The 16,697-nt window shown below is 39.8% G+C and overlaps 2 protein-coding genes across 2 annotated transcripts in view; both read right to left on the bottom strand.

Annotated features, from left to right (window-relative positions):
• The window catches only part of MCCC2 (methylcrotonyl-CoA carboxylase subunit 2), a 41,523-nt gene extending 35,130 nt beyond the window's left edge, over positions 1-6,393 (bottom strand). Inside the window, exons 1-2 of the mRNA XM_059834035.1 lie at positions 6,253-6,393; positions 1,622-1,688 (exon numbers count right to left, since the gene is read on the bottom strand). Coding sequence (XP_059690018.1) covers positions 1,622-1,688; positions 6,253-6,393 — 208 coding nt within the window. The remainder of the gene's footprint in view (positions 1-1,621; positions 1,689-6,252) is intronic.
• Positions 6,394-7,271: 878 nt separating this feature from the next.
• BDP1 (B double prime 1, subunit of RNA polymerase III transcription initiation factor IIIB) overlaps positions 7,272-16,697 on the bottom strand; it is a 55,187-nt gene continuing 45,761 nt past the window's right edge. The window contains 6 exon segments of the mRNA XM_059833733.1: positions 7,272-9,701; positions 10,049-10,283; positions 11,668-11,962; positions 12,875-12,917; positions 13,826-14,042; positions 15,534-15,723. Of these exon segments, the coding sequence (XP_059689716.1) occupies positions 9,573-9,701; positions 10,049-10,283; positions 11,668-11,962; positions 12,875-12,917; positions 13,826-14,042; positions 15,534-15,723 (1,109 nt within the window). The 3' untranslated portion in view covers positions 7,272-9,572.

Genomic DNA, 16,697 nt, shown 5'->3' with positions numbered 1-16,697 from the left:
GGATAACTCCAAGCCGGAGCAGGGGCAAGGGGAGGAGTTCACTGCAATGTTAAACCCTATGGTCTGGTCCAAAGGGACCAGGGGTGGAGATTGTGATGGAAATACCTTTAAACTGTTGTAACCCATGATTGGAGTTGCATGTTATAGCAGGAACCACCTGAACCAATGGAGGACAAGCCTTACAAGAAGCAGTGCAAGTGCAGCAGTGACCCCATCTGAGCTGGCTGTGGTGCCCAATAACTCCATTCAATACAACACCTCTTCTGTCCTGAGTGACCACCATAACAGACGGAGCCCAAAGTCATGGACTAAATGAACTCAACAGACATTTTGTGGACATTTGTGGACATTTTACAGACATTTCACAGGGGTGATCCATAGACTAAGGGAATGATATCTGTGTACTATATCAAAGGATGGGAAGGGTGGTGGTAGGTAATGAGAATGTACTGGATAGTGTGCTACCCAAGTATGACATAAATGGTATGGAATAAGGGGTGGAGAATGTGCTCATTTTGGCTGGGATAGAGTTAATAGTGCTTAGTTGCCAGCTGGGCTTAAACCATGACAGCACAAAATCTTAACTGTGCTCCATTCCGAAGCTGTAAAATAAATTGCATTATATAAGAATCAGTATATGAAGGGACAACAGTATCATGATAGACACAAGAAGGGGAGAATTAAAGCTGCATGCTCTATCTCTGCCAGCACAGTTAAGCATTTATAAACCATTTTTGTTTTACTGTCCCCACTAATCATAGTCAACTGTAATTAATTCAGGTAGTCTTACAAGTCAAGAAGATGAAACACAGATTTAAATCTTTTAAACTATTACAGACTTGCTTTTGTTTGCCAGCACAACTACAGCTACGGTCTTTGAAAATCCTCTTTGCACGTGAAGAGACTAACATGCAACTCGAACAGAAGCACATTTGCCAAACCAGTTTGTTATAAAAGCAGGCAGCAGTGGATGAAGCAAGGAAGCAGGTGAAGTGGAAAGTGTACCACTAAAAGCATTTTCTTAATAATCCTATCTATTTAAAAAAACTTTGCCATTAAAAACGTACATTCCATTGATAGCAAGATCTCAACGGATTAAAAATTAACTGACTATAAATATCCAGTTTTCACTGTCTACTTGCTTACTTTTTGCCTCTCTGGCAATGAAATTAATCTTCTGTTTGACTAAATCAGCCTTGCTTTCATTTATGTCTGCTTCCAGTAATTTATGGATTTCCTTGCATTAGCATATTGCTCTGATATTCAACTGGCAAACAAAAAGACGTGTTAACACACGAGATACTGTGGTAAACAAAAGTGCTAATGGTATGCACATTTTTCTTAGCTAGCCTGAGTTACTTAAAAAAAAAACCCCTAAATTTTGAACCAGGTTAGCTTGGACACAAACCTTTTGAGATTTTCAACTGACAGAAGACCGTAAATATAGATTTAAACAGGTGAGCTAAAATTTTGGTATGACTGCTATAATCCAGCAAATATGTCGTATCTAAATGAACTGATCAATGAATGTACAGCCACAGGGGGAAAAAAATCCAAAGAACAAAACCGGGTTTTGGACCAAATCAAACAAGCGTTCTAAAATCTAGACTATCATACTTACCTAATCTGATTTTTTCTGCTTGCTCTTGGAGTTCAGTTACCAGTGCTTTCATTCGTTCATAGTTTTCCTAAGTCGAGAACAAAACAGCATATTAAGTTTAACGAAGAGTGACGGTATTATTTTTTAATAAACAGAGAAAATACAAGACTTATTTACCTTCCAAATTTAATTTTACCTTGTTAAATACTGGCTCTGTATTGTCTTCAAAGTAATAACATTTCTACCTATGTATCAGCTTTCCTCAACCCTACCAAAGCATTTAATAAACACGCCTCACAAAAACTCTCGAGTGTATTAGGATTGTAAAAGACTAGTTCAAAATTTAATTAACAAAAATAGAATTAGTCATTATAGAGTTGAAGTGCTGTTTTTCAGTTTTTGTTGATTTTTTGTTACAGGTTTGCTTTTTAAATCTAATTCTGTAAAAAACATCACGAGGATTCAAATGAAGTGCTGCTATGTCTCTTGTACCAAAAGATGACCTAGACCAAACAGAATCTGGCGAACACTTTTTACATTCCTGTTGTTTAGGTAGAACATAAAGATAAAACAAAGCTTTTAGAAACAAAAAGTTTGGTGTTCTTGCGAATACCCCTCCTAGAAAAACAGAGACTCTTAGTTTTCAATATGAGTGATCCAGTACTGAGCTCACCATTTCTATCAGAATTATCAAAAAATCTGCGTGCTCATTACAGCAGTTTTTTACCACTTCTTCAGTATTAAAAGGTATTAGTGAAGCTTAATTTGTTTTTTTTTTTTTTTTTTACAGACACAGTAAGAGCTGTGTTACCGCTTTGAAAAGTGTAACTGCAATAAGGGAACACAGTAATTGCTGCATTAAAAAATCATACTGCCTTGTCTAATTCTTGCTTAGAAGATTAATTTAGAGTCTACTTTAACAGAAGAAACAATCTGGTGACTCTATATTCGGACTTGAACACTCAGAATTAAGCCTACCCCTAGCAGCAACAAGTGTTGCAGTTAAGTTTGTTCAGCTCTGTCTTAGTCACTGAAAGGCACCAAGATGCAAAGCAGGAAGAAAATAAAAACATGTACACAGGCACCTTGCATTCAAACTGTTTTAGCCGCACGGTAAGACTTTTAAAAGAACACGTTTCTCCCCCTTTGTAATTGCTACAAATAGATGTAAGATACTCTATTGAAAGGTAAAAACGTATCAGGTGAAAACAGGTCTTAGCAATTTTATCAGCTCGTATACAGTTAATACGTAAGGTCAGCATTTAGAGGTCGTCCAGCAAGATCATGGTGACATACTGAAACACAAATTCCAACTTTTGTGCCTCTGTTGGCTCTTGGGAAGGATTCCCCATGTTCTAATGAAGTGCCATCTGCAATATGGGTCACAGCTTGCACTTGTATGCATTCTGTACCACCCAATTGCTAGCCAACACCTAAGCGCATCCCAAGATACCAACCTCAGTTCATGAAATCTCTCTGATGTGTGGTGCCACGCTGCAGCCCCCTGACTACAGAGGACACGGGAGGTCACTAGACTTCTGCATCTCCTCCCTCCCTTGTAAGGCTGTATCAGTGCATTCACCATATTATTTCCCTTTCAGTCTACTTCTTTTCATACTTTAATCCTCCCTCTCCCTGCCCCACCCACAGGCCAGCTCCAACACCTACCTCCACAACTGGTTTTCTTCCTCCTAACCTGTGAAATCACAATGCAATGACCTACTGGCAGTTTTACTACTGTCACAGCATCCCAAAAACCAAGAACAAAACAAGCCATGTCTTGTTAATTTGACTCCGTCGCTCCTCAGAGAGACTATGGACAGTAACTGCAGCCACACAACCACATGCAGCACTAAAGAAAACAAAACTCGCTTCTAATCCTTTCCAAAAGACTATTTTTACAAGTTAACTTTCTTCCCCTGCGAAAAATCTGTAAAACAGCCATAGTAATTCCATCCTTTTAAAAACCTGCAGTTGTCACCACACCCAATTTTAGAGTGAGTGTTCAGCTTGTCCAGCTGGATCATTTTGCCGCATTACATATAAAGCATTTTCCTCATTTCTCCTTGTTCAGTCAGCCTGTTTTCTCTAAATACACTCACCTTTTGCACACAGTACTGAGCTTAAAAACTCACCTTTAACATAGGGAAAAAAGCAGCCGAAAATGGCAGAGGAAATTAAAAGAGGCACAGCAATCACAGTCATAGGCTTGTTTATTAGAGTTTGAATTAACAACTGACTGTAGCTACTTTAGCTACTCTACATGAAAAATTGTGAAAGGACTTTTTAGATCATCTATAAAAATTATTGTACTGAAATACTTGAGTTGCTTAAACTCACTTAATTTCTACCCTTATCTTTCATGCCTTTAACCAGAACACAACATCATTATACTTTACAAAGGAAAAGTAAAGATGCGTTGAAATCTTACTGTAGGTTTTGAATACACACAGAAAAGGTTCCTCTCAGAACCAAACATGCTCGTTGTACCATATATTTGTGGGCTCTTCATTAACTAATGACAAAAAGGCCAATGACGTGCTGCAAGCTCTTTCTGGAAACTGGCCCTTGCACCAGTAAGTTCTATAAAATTCTGCTGTTAATATTGGGGCTTCCACAAACCTTACAGCAAAATCAAGAGGCAAAACCTACAGACTAATCCTACAGTTACTGCACGAGCTAAATGATTTACTGCTACACAAGCAAAGTGGCTGCAACAGCTAATCCTTGGAATCTTTACATAAATTTTCCTTTCATTTCCAGAATTTAGACTTACTCATTTTTAAATTACATTTTTACCTGCCTGGTTTGAAAGACAGTTTAGACTACGAAGGCCAACCTGTCTAGCCGAATTCACAGCTAGAAAGGCAAACATTAGCTAAAGAAGGCAAGACCTTCATCCCGCATCGTTATGCCTTCTTGTGTTTGCACTCTTATTCCCTGTATTACTTCTATTTCAGATGGTTAAGTGCCTCACAGCTGGGACCTCAGTCTGTGAACCACTACAAGCATTTACAGTGCTCTATAAATTATTGCTACCAAATACTATTAGCTATTTTACTGCTTCAGTGATGTACCAGATGTATCCAAGCAAGAGGGCTTGTCTACCATAGCTAGGCAAACTTTTCCTGTCTTGACATCCCACTGGAAGCTGCTGTCAAAATACATGAACACTAAAAAAAAAGTAAAAAACATGTCCTACAAAAGTTACCAAGCCTTGCTTTTCTTTTGAGATCGAAAGGTACACACACACACAAACACAAATCCAGCAACAGCTTAGCTGAATAAACACATTTATTAAAATATTACTTTTTTTTTGTATGCAAAATATGGATAGACACACATATATATACATACAAGCTTTGTGTGTGTGTGTATATACACATAGTGAAATTTCACATAAGTTTCAGTCAGCTAACTTTGGTCCCAAAATTTAGTTTCTGCAAAACCGAACACAGAACCAAATGAAATATTTCAGGAAGAATACATGTTGTTGACTCACTTGCTGTTTGACATTTTACTTGGAAAAAACTGAAAACAAATGCATGCCCTCCTACCAGTTCTGATCCACACCCAAAACTGTTTTTCTCAGCCTAACTGTAAACACGATTTTTATCTTGAATATGATGACGTTAATAATGCTCCATTAAAAAAAACCCAAACGATTTACACCAGATACAAGTACTGTTCTCTTTGTAAAATCCCTCCTTCCTCCTCCTCAAAAGATGATTCTTTCTGCCGATATCCTGTTTTCTGGAGGCATGCCCATGACTTTGCAAAACTATTCCACCTCTTTTCAACTCGGGAATCGATTTGCAAACAGAAGAAAACTTCCGACTTGGGAATCATCAGGCACCACCGTCAACCGCCTACAAACTCCCTATCTCATTAGTACGGTATCGACCAGCTCGTCAACATCGAAAATGCAGTTAAGAGCTGGAATTCTGATTAAAAAACCAAAGTAAGTGTAAAAAAAATCCACCATGAGGCCGACGATGGCACAAACCCACGTTCTTTTTACACGGTACCTTTACACACAGCCTGAATGAAACAACCAGAACGTGGCATTTAGGAAATAAGAAAGGGGGAGCAGCACTGTAAAACCTGGCCTGCGTGCAGGGTGACCTCGGGCTGAGGCACAGAAGCGCACGTTTACCACGTACCAGCGTATTACACGGGCACTGCAATACCAGCTATCCGACGGCCGCTGCCGCGCTTCCCCTCGCGAGCCCACGTCCCCCCGTTCTGCTGTAGCTCTCCCCCGCACGGCCCCCAGCAGAGCACGCCGTTCCCGCCGCCCCGGGGCGCCGCTCGCAGGCCGCGCGCCGCGGGTGGGGCCTCCCCTGACCAACCGGCAGGTTTGTCGTAACTGAGGCGCGGAAGCGGCGGGCGGCCGCGGCAGGCCGGGAGCCTCGGCACCGCCCGCGGCCCGCTGCCAGCCCGGCTGCCGGCTGGCAGGGGTGGGCAAGGCGCCGCCGCGGCCTGGCTGGGGCAAGTCCAGCCCCTGACTCCCGCGGGTCCCCGGGGCTCGGCACCGCTGCCCGCCCCCAGCCCCCGCCGCACGGGGAGGCGACCGCCGCCCGCCGGAGCCTCCTCTCGGCGGCCTGCGACCCATCGGGCGGAGAGAGCCGGGCCCGCCCGGCCCGGCCTACCTGGTAGAGCGCGGAGCCCGCGTCGGGGCGCGAGCCCACCGCCGCCACCGCCTCGCCGCGGTAGGCGCGGGCGGGCGGGGCGGCGGCCGCGCGGCGCAGCAGCCGCCAGGGGCCCAGCAGCTGCCGTGGGCCGAGCAGCATGGCGGCCGAGCCGAGCCGAGCCGAGCCGAGCCGGCCGTCCCAGGCCTGCCGCCGCCACTCCCCCCGCCGCAGCCAATGGGCAGAGCGGGGCCCCGAGCGGCGGGGCCGGGCCGGGCCGGGCCGGGCCGGCGCGCGCTTGCCCGCGGCGCCCGTCAGGGGGCAGGTGCGGCGTCCCCGGCCCCGCCAGCCCCAGGGCCGAGCCCCCGCTCCCGCCCCCTCCGTCGTGCCGCTCGTGGGGTGGCTGTTAGTTTGAGAATTAAGCTCCATAAAATGCAGAAGCCTTTCCCTTTACAGATCGGCGTCAGGACACCACAACTGCGCGCTCCATTCGGCCCCCCTGGCCCTAGGTGCAAGATAATGCTGAAGAAGTCCCCGTGAAAGAATTTGTTTGTACACTTCACTTTTCAGACAGGATTACAACTTGTGCAACTCGGAGAGCCCTTGCCATTCTTAGACGCGTGGGGGCTTTGTCATTAACTGCAGAACTGCTGAGATGCTGTAGTAATAGTGGCAGACTTTTTTAAAATCCTAACCTCTTTGCTCGAGTTGCTTCCTCATTGGAAAGCTTTGCTGTTTTCCAGCATTCCAGTTTTGTTTTTAAACAAGGCTGCAGTATTCACAGAGATAACACTGGGAAGTCAGATACTAAGTAAATTAAGCTCCATTCTAGAACGAAACCACAACCACACAAACAAAAACAAAGCCCCTGTCAAAGTGTAGTCAGTCTGTTACTACCATACAAGCAGGCCTGTACACATCCCCATGTTGCAGCCAGAACCTCAGCCCTTCATTTAGCCCACACTTTCATTAACTTACTGTATCTATGAGCACTTAAATACTGCAACTGATATTCTAAGAAATGGAAACACAGGTAATATAAAATAATTTATTCACATAATTTACATCCAGAAAATGACTATTTTCTTTGAAACAGAAAGCTTATATGCAATGATACAGAGTGTCAGACAACTAAGCAAAGCAGTCTTAAAGCCACATCGTCGTAAAAAAGGCTGAACTAATAGGCATTGAGATTTCACCTATCTTTTCTTACATCCTTCACCATTATAAAACTTTCATACACAAAACAACACAAACTTGTCATCTCTATCCAAATTAAATTTGTTCTTTTAAAAAAAAATCCTCTAACAAAGTGCATGTGATTTCCTTCGGGGGAAAAAAAATGTGTAGCCCCAATTAGCAAGGTAGATAAGGCACCTTAAATCTTAGTAATGAAATAGTTGTGGGGTTTTTTTTTTCCCCCCTTGTAATATGAATGCAAGCTAAAATGCACGCAACTAAATGCAGAATGGTTATCACCTCAGAAAGTATTTAGGGCAATTAGTTTATAGCCACTCCCCACAAATCTATTTTTAGGCTGTATCAGTGCAAGTCATTTAAACATGCCACATGTATCAGGAACTAAACACTTGCATACATAAAATAGTATCTACAAGATATACAATACAGGGAGCTTTATGTATAGATTAATCTATTTCATAATGTTTACAGTAAGACAATATTTAGATAAACACTTCAAGTTAAATGGATTAGGCAAAGCAAAAGATACTGTCTGAACAGAAAATGTTGGTGGTGGGTTTTTTGGGTTTTTTTCAGGGGGGTAGCCAGGTTGACAGTATGCTTTCAAGTAAGTTACTTTACACTGGGACTGCTAGTCCCATTTCCATCACCTCAAGAAGATACTGCTGCTAGCGACATTAGATTGACAGAGGCCTGATAATGTAGCAATTTGCAGTAACAGTAGCTTTCCTGTGTATTTTTCCTTATTGACAAAATTTTAAAGGCTCCTTCAGAAGCCTTGCCATAACTTCTAAAAAGGCAAACATTTTCAAGTATTTCAAAATTACCTAGATCCTTATATGAAAATATTTGCCAGTAAACTATTAACCAGTCCAAAGCTGAACATAAGTTTCTTGAGAGCATAACAATACTATTTAAACATCAGTTTCACTTTCATAATAAATAATTTGTTTTTCAAAAGTACCTGCTGCTATTAAGTAACAGAAAAATTTAGACTACTTACATCTACACACTCATTTTTGTGTAATAAGGAGTTTCAGTATAAATACTGAATCTTTCAGTGACCATCTGACTTTGAGACTACATGAACCTTGTTACCTCATCAAGACAATCTTCTTGATGAGGCAAGTAAAAAATTAGACTAAAGCTACACCAGCATTTTGTAGTGAATTACAGTACAAGTAGACATGCAACATGAGGAAAACCATTCAAATTCAACTGCTTTAAAGTAGCAAATCCTAAAAGCAACCACATTGTATAGTCATGGTTTAAATCCAATATCTTTGTGCTACTTTGCACAAGGCAAACCAAGGAAGTCAGCAGAGATACAAACACCTACACATAAAACCAAGGAAAAGAAATGGTATATATCCCCTTGTTTTGAAATTTAGAAGGAAATTAGCATTTATACTAGTAAACATTAACCTCTTCCTCCCACTCCAATAGGACAGTTGCAAAGATTCACATTATGTAGCACCTTTTCGTAAATTGTGTTTTTCCAGTTGTTCTCAATACATTTTTAAGGAACTAAACTCACTTGGCTTTTCAGGTTAGGATCTTTCAATTTATGTAATTAAAAACTCCTACAAAAATACATAATTTGGAGATGCTAATAAAAATACCTGCAGCGCTGAACATATCTATATGTTTACTACATTACTTCCAGTATTTGCATCCCGATCTACAGAGATTACACTATACCTAAGAAGTTCATTCCTCCTTCTAACACACTAACATAACATACTTCACAAAAAGAAGTAAAGAACTTGTATAACCAGTACCACAAGCTTTAGCATTAAAATTCAAAGGGATATTTGTCACAAGACTAAGCATTTTTTCATTGCACTTTTCTGGAAGATAGTCATGCACCCATTTATCAGTTCTAAACAAGCGAAACTATAAGCCAGCAGCTGCTGGTCTGGTTCAATGACATCAATGTAGTGGTTTAGATGTCAACATTTTAAAAGTATCCAGGTCACTTCAGAAGGAATCTGCTTCATCTTTACGGAATTTATTAACAACAGCTTGGCTGACAGTAAGTGTGGCATAACGAACATCAGAACAAATCAGAACTTTTTTTAAAATACTCATTTCTTGTTGCATTATACTCTCAGATCCCAGGGTTTTATAAAGCCAATTTGCTATTCTGAATCACCCACTTCCATAAAGATGTCGCTGAAAAAATACTCAGAGATTCTGGTCGGCTCTTCTTCCTTCTCTTGATCTTTAGCACAAAGGGGTGGCTTCTCAGATGGCTCATTACTTGGAACCTAACAGAAAAAGAAAAGGCTGCTTTTAACACTCTTAATCTGTTCATGTGTGCCAGTATGTGTATATCTATCTATATGCACTTGAGCTTCCAATTTAGATAGGAAGTTTAGACAAAAAAATGAGCATTTACTGCAAATGGGAAACAAGTAGATGTATGTGCAGAATAAAAACAACTTAGTTCCCTTATAAGTTTCCTAGACATGCACAAGCCAGGATTTATTCACTGGAGCCAATCTCTCTCTCTCAAAACATGAATACTACATACCCACCTACCCACTCCTGAAACAACTAACTCACTGTTCTTCACATGTCAGAAATGCAGGGTCATTCCAAAGTAAACACATACCGTAACTGCAGCATCAGCAGCTTCATACTCCGTAGGTGATGATGTGCTTGTAGAGGGAAGGCAACAAGATTCCCTATCATCCTTAGTGGATGGAGTGAGTTTTTTTAGACTTCGCTTTGGAGTCACAATCCGAGGTTTTTCGATCTTCCCTCTATTCCCTTTGGTATCTTCTGCAGATTCAGAACTACTCTTTTTGCAAATTAAAGATAAAAATCCCAATGGTTTTCTTCCACCCCTGTTCAAAACAAATACAGTCAGGATGTCACAGGATTGCTCCATAAAAGGAAGATGTAAATAGTATTACAGGAATCCAATTCATTACACAGGAAACAAACACACACCTCCGAGATCTATGAACATTCCAAGACAAAACCGAAAAAGTAATTCTGGAAAAGGCTTTTGTATTACTGAATATTCTGGCACAAGAGTTTTTCAAAGAGTTACAGAAGACTCTTGACAATCTCCAACACTGAGAACAGGAACCTACTATTTGCTACTAAACCAGAGCCTGTAACAAGCTACCAGGCCTTCAGAAAGAGATTCCAAGAGATACGGAGACACACTCCTAAAGAACGAACTGAAAAGAGTATCCTTCATGTAATCAATGGAAAAAGAAACTTGATTCTCAAGGATGGGGCGACAGCAGACTGTCTTAAATACCAGAAAGACAACTATCTGCTGCAGGGTTTCAGCCTATTAAAAGCATCATACCTAGTGCCAGTGAACTTAACAGAAGTGACAGTGATGAGGGAGGTATAGAGAATATCAACTTTTCATGTTGTTAAGAGTTTACAACTTAGAAGGTAAAGTTTAAGGCAAGGATTCTGATGTTAATGCATCATTATCCAATTCTTGTGGATGGCCCAGGTACAAATAACCAGTTTTGGTACCCACACAAGCATAATGAAAGAGTAAATGACAGGATCAGAAGAGACCAGTGGAGCACCACAATCAAAATCAGTGAGCACAAGAGCAATAGAGAGCAGGAACTCATACACTTAAACATTATAGAATGGCATATTAAAAAAAAAATCAGCAGTCATATGGATAGATAAGAAGAATATCCTCTGAGCTGTCAAGACTGAACTCCTTTGGGGAAATGATTGGACTTGATGATCTTACAGGTCTTTTCCAACCTTAATGATTCTGAGATTCTGTGACATATCTTAAGTTAGTCCTAAAAATCCAGTGTGCTGAGTACTATACCAGTAACCAATCTTACTGGCAGGACAGAAATCAAAGCAAGTGGATGGGTGTATATATCACAACATTAGATTCAGCTAAGGAAAACAACAATTATCCTAAATCCATATCATAGCCAACGGATGTCTGCTTCAGAAGAGACATCTGTCAGTGTCTAAATAGACACACCATACATCAGTAGTGTACCTTGGTCAATCTGCTCTTTTAATGAATAAAATAATTCAAATTTCAAAGCAGACAGTTTGATACTTTCTGATTTGCTGAAGAGGATAGATACTGTAACTCTTAGCCATGTAGGTCGCAAACAATGGTATTGCCCTTCTGTAATACTAAGTGGAAAAAGGACATAAAAACTTCAATATGGAAACAAGGTCTTTTTTACAGAAAAGGGTGATAAAACTTCTTTGCATAAATACCTGAGTAATGGAGTTTTTGAAGATGATGCTAGACTTCCAGTATGTTCTAACTGTCCAGATTCATGCATATCCCCCTGCTTTCCTTGTCCCCTTATTTCTGCTTTTCTGTTAGAGGTTAATCTGGACATCACCTCCTCTTCCTGTTTGGATGCTGAATTTTCAAGTGCTGCTTTCCCTAAGTTCTCCAAAGTCTCAAGCTGGCTTCTCTCACCCAGTGGTGACATAGACTCAGACACCAACACAGAGGTAAGTACTTTTTCCTTTGCTGAAGCCTCTGTTTTTTGAAAAGGATTCCCTGTAAAACGAGTTCAGAGTAATTCAAAGACTTCAGTTACTTAACTTCAGTGATAACACAACACCCCAAAAGACACATGTGATGTTAAGATGGCTTGCACCATTACAGGAGAAGGGCTGAACTTTTGTTCAGTTTTTTTGTCATTTTATTTTTTGAAGTCACCACTAAGAATTAAAAGTTCATGGTCTACTTTTAAAGTCTGTAAGATCTTACAGACGTTATGGGGGAAGCTGGAAAAGCTGGTAGAAGTGTGGTTTTACAGCACAATCCCCCCTCCCCCCCCCCCTCCTTTACAGCAGACCATACAACTTAGTCAAGTCATCTAGCTGTTTAAGCTTCCACAATTTCCTTTTAAAGTCTTCTTCAGGGCCAAAAAGTAGTTTTCCAAACCCTTCACAGGCTCAGATCACTGACGATTGCATTGTCAGCAATTCTGCTTTCCCCCTGATTCTTCAGAGGCAGATTAAGCTTTCAAACAGTTACATTGTGCATATATTTCTTTAAAAGACAAACACTAAATAAATAAAAATGTGTTATTTTGGCATAGTATGGTTAAAATACCAGTTAATATCTTTGGTTATCAGTGCTCTCCAACAGGTGGAAACATTTGCTGAAGAGAAGATACCATGTTTAGTCAAAAAACCTCCCAAATTTCACAAATAGACTAGCTACAGCAATGTTTTTAGAACCATTATTAAACTAACAGCCAGTTATGTAATCCAACGCGTCTAGTTTATAGCAGAAAACATGGAATGGTGGTATTAGGGTATTACTGGTAAACTTTGCTTCTACTTTTTTATGTTAGATATCCTGAAACAGGACTATTTAGCACGATGACAACCAGTATTAAACTGTGCTATATTAGGCATTTATATTCATTATACTTTGTTTTACGAGTTTAAGTTTACCTACCAGAAGCTATCATTGGAGCATTTGTAGATTTAATTGAATAACCCTGTATTTAAAAAAGAAAAAAAGAAGTTATTTCTCTATTTCTCTCACTATAGAAGAGACAATGGAAGTTGATAATGTCATATCACGCATGTACAGTTCTAAGAACAGGAGTGATAGAGAGGACTACATCTTCAGTACAGTATCATTCATCATTTAATGCATTTCCTGAGCAGGCTTTTCAAGGTGTTCTTATGACAAATTACTCAAGACAAGGATGTCAAGATGAGAGGTCAAAGAAGGAAAAGGATTGTTATCCAGTCCTTCCTAGAAAAGCTCTCTGAATCATGTGGGGAATTATCATCCATTCCCTCACCTAGACACACTACACAATCTTGGCCTACTCACAAAAATGAATGGTGGTCACTGCCACAAGCTTGGTCATATTCTAAAAGCACAGAGGGAAGCTGGAAGCATGCTGGCCAGTTTTTATTTGCAGTTTGTTCTTTTAAACTAATACCCGCTATGTTAAAAATGGTAGGAACATATCTAACAACTTCTTTGCGTAACAAGACACCACGAGGAATAATAACATTTTTCAGTGAACCTAGACAGTGTGCCAGTCATCCAATATACATCCAGAGTTTCCTCTCCTGCAGTGTCATTGTCAGAAAGGCTATGGTGAATGAACCAAGTAAAACATATTACCAGTCTGCCTACGAGGAAACCTAATAAAAAAACCTGAGAGCCTATGATTCTCCAGAAAATTAGTACTAGATCAACAGCTCAAAAAGTGTTGCAGAGTTCAAAATAAAAAGCAATCTATGGGTGTTGATTTTCCTTTTATGTTGTACAGGCAGTACATTTTTAAGCAAGTGACACCGTTAAACTATAAACATAATTAAAATGTGCTATTACATGTTATGAATCTACACCATGAATAAAGACTCACTTACCAAATTACCATCTCACCTTATAAGTGGTTTCCAAGTTATCTTCCACTACAAAAGCAGGCAGAGTTTTCTTGGCTGGAGGAAAATTATTCTCTTCAAGATCAGCAGCTGACCTTTTCTGTGTTTTCTGCAAATTTGGAACGGGCTGTACTGATGCACTCCCTAGCTGTTCGGGTTCCATACTGCTGTTTAAAGGTGCCACAAATTCATCAGCTGCAGTTGTCAAGGATCCAATGCTGTTTATATATAAAGTCATTATTGTGACTGTACAAGAAGCCAAAATTTACCTTTTATAACATTTCTGTATGGAAATCACACATGGATCTACAGTGATACTCTTTCTTGCTTAATGTCAATATTAACTTCAAATGTACTATTTATTACTCAGCAACATTTTGCTGGGCTATCTTGAGTTACAGAATTGAGTTTTTCCAGTCATAATTGAATCTAGTTACTTTAGAACCCATTCTATTTGAACTCCACTTGATATTTTCATAAAATGTAAAAATATGACAACTGATTAACTGCCCTAGAAAAATCTAAAATAACAGTATTACTTATACACACAGTTGAATCTTCATTCCCAAGGCCCTACATCCTTCCACACCCCCACCACTATGATCTCAAAAGACAGCAAGACATCAAGGGAAGCAGCAGAGACTAGGGAAAAAGGGTAAAACGGTGAGGAACAGTGAGACAGAAGATGCACTCTAACTCCACCTGTCAGCAATTCTGTCTATCATCGGTAGTTTCACAGGAGTTAGAATTCTTACATTGTATAGCCAAAATTCACTGTGTAGCCAAAATTCACCCAAAGACCTATCCTTTCAATAACTAAGGGAACGACATTAACATCTGATGTCGCAGGGCAAGGTCCTCCACAATGATGTTGAATTGCATCACACCTCTAGTTATGATCTGAGAACTTACATTAATATAGTAATAGGTTTTATTACAATTTTGCAACACTCCCTATTCTTCAGAATGTCTTTTTCCTTTGATGTTGTTTTTTTTCCCCTCCCAAACTGACCGGGAGATTTAGTTCAACTGTAATGTTGAAATAACAATTTTGTTACATTGCATTGAGGAGTACTTGTAAAAGAAACTCAAACCCTTTGTATCGCAGTACTGCAAACCAGCTGTTATTAATAGTATATAATAAAAATACATTTATTATATTTATAGAAATATATTTAATTTGTTTGCTTTTTCAGCTCTTCTGCCTTTTGACATGGCACAAGCTCAAGACAATGATATCTGAATTTATGTCCACTGCTTATCATGTTCTCCAGAAGACCATCTACACTAAAAATTTGGAAGAGCAATTAATAAACAGCTACTTTAGAAAACTGTTAAAGTACTGCAAAAATGCAAACATGCTCAGATTTTTCATTTCAATTACTTTCCATTCTATGTATCTGTGGCAGAACAGACTCAGGCTGGACAAATGACTTCTACTAAAAAGGAAGGCTTCCTCTAAAGGATAAATCAGAATTCAGGTTGACACCATAATCCCAGCTAACTAAAACACTAACTTTAAACCACTGATGAGATCTTTCTCAAATCTGACTAGAGCCCTTTTCACTTTCTTAATTCTCTGACCCATCTGCCAAAATTATTTCCTCTCGCATTTCTTCTTTTGAGAAGTTCTAATCTGTTATGCACATTCAGGGAACAATCAAGGTTCACAAAAACTGTTTCACTTTGCTCAAAAATAAAGCATTTACCTCTCCACTTCCGTCACACTTGTTTCACTTGCATTTATTGGGTTGATAAGTATTGGGGCTGGTAGTAATGGTTCTGAAGTTTGTTCCAGCAAAGCAGATGCATCAAACTCTTTTGAGTCAGCTGGGATTTCCACCAACGTTAAAATGAATGTCTGTTCCTCCTCTGGACATCTATGATCATCATTCACTACTATATTTTTTTCAGGGAAATAAAGAAATAACAAAAATTCAAGTTTGAAATTACACTGTTCTCTTCATGCCCTCCCTACCTTGAGTAATTAAATTTCAGGTACTCATTTCTCCATGGGAAAAGGCAGTGGGGATATTCTTGAAATAATATGCTTCCTTTCTTCTTAGATGAGATACGCATCGTCACCGCCTAGAGCCTATTCATTGCAGTGGAGTCCTGATTACCATTCAGAATGAAGAGTATTAAAAATGCCTAGTAGGAATGGAGCTTTTTAAATGAGTGTTCTAGCAGTAAAGAACAATTTGCATTTTAATTAAATTTGTGTAATGGTGGCCAAATGGCCCCCTGTCTTTAATTGCAACTGTCAGGTATTAACAGTTACTTCTTTAAACGGCAGGAGTCTGCTGTTTTGACAGTAAACACAAGGATTTTTCCCCTCACTGCGGACTTGTGGAAGAGGACCTGAGAAGTATAGTCCTGAATTTAATAAATTAAATATATAAATAATGTAGTCAACAGATGGACATGAACAGATAACTGCCAACTGCCATCCATTAGAATGAATTTAAGGAGAGAACATTTGTAAAGTTTTCAAAAGATGGAAAACAACAGTGCTGCTCCATTACTTAAGACAGCTCTCATTCCTGATGATGTAAAGCTGCTGTTATTTCCACCTCAACTCGCTTTGGTTCTTTAAGTAATTAAAGATGATTTAAGATGGTCCATCCCAAGATCCTTGCAATAACAGAGCGTAACAGCAGATGTCTAAGAAGTATTAGCCCTATCTTTTGCGCATGCTGAGGAGTTACAACTTTGGATTGCAGTTTCCATGTGAAGTAAGTATTCTGGGCTTCTGACACAGTCATTTCCCCATACCTTATACAAGTTTTGGTTCCGAACCAGCTCCATTTCAATTTGTTTTAGGGAAAAGCAGCCATCACCTTCATATTTTTCATCACATCTAATCAGTTAGG

The sequence above is a fragment of the Gavia stellata genome, chromosome Z (genome assembly GCF_030936135.1).
Source record: "Gavia stellata isolate bGavSte3 chromosome Z, bGavSte3.hap2, whole genome shotgun sequence".
Classification (NCBI taxonomy): domain Eukaryota; kingdom Metazoa; phylum Chordata; class Aves; order Gaviiformes; family Gaviidae; genus Gavia; species Gavia stellata.
The sequence above is the reverse complement of the archived record's forward strand: the minus strand, read 5'-3'. Positions and strand labels throughout refer to the sequence as shown.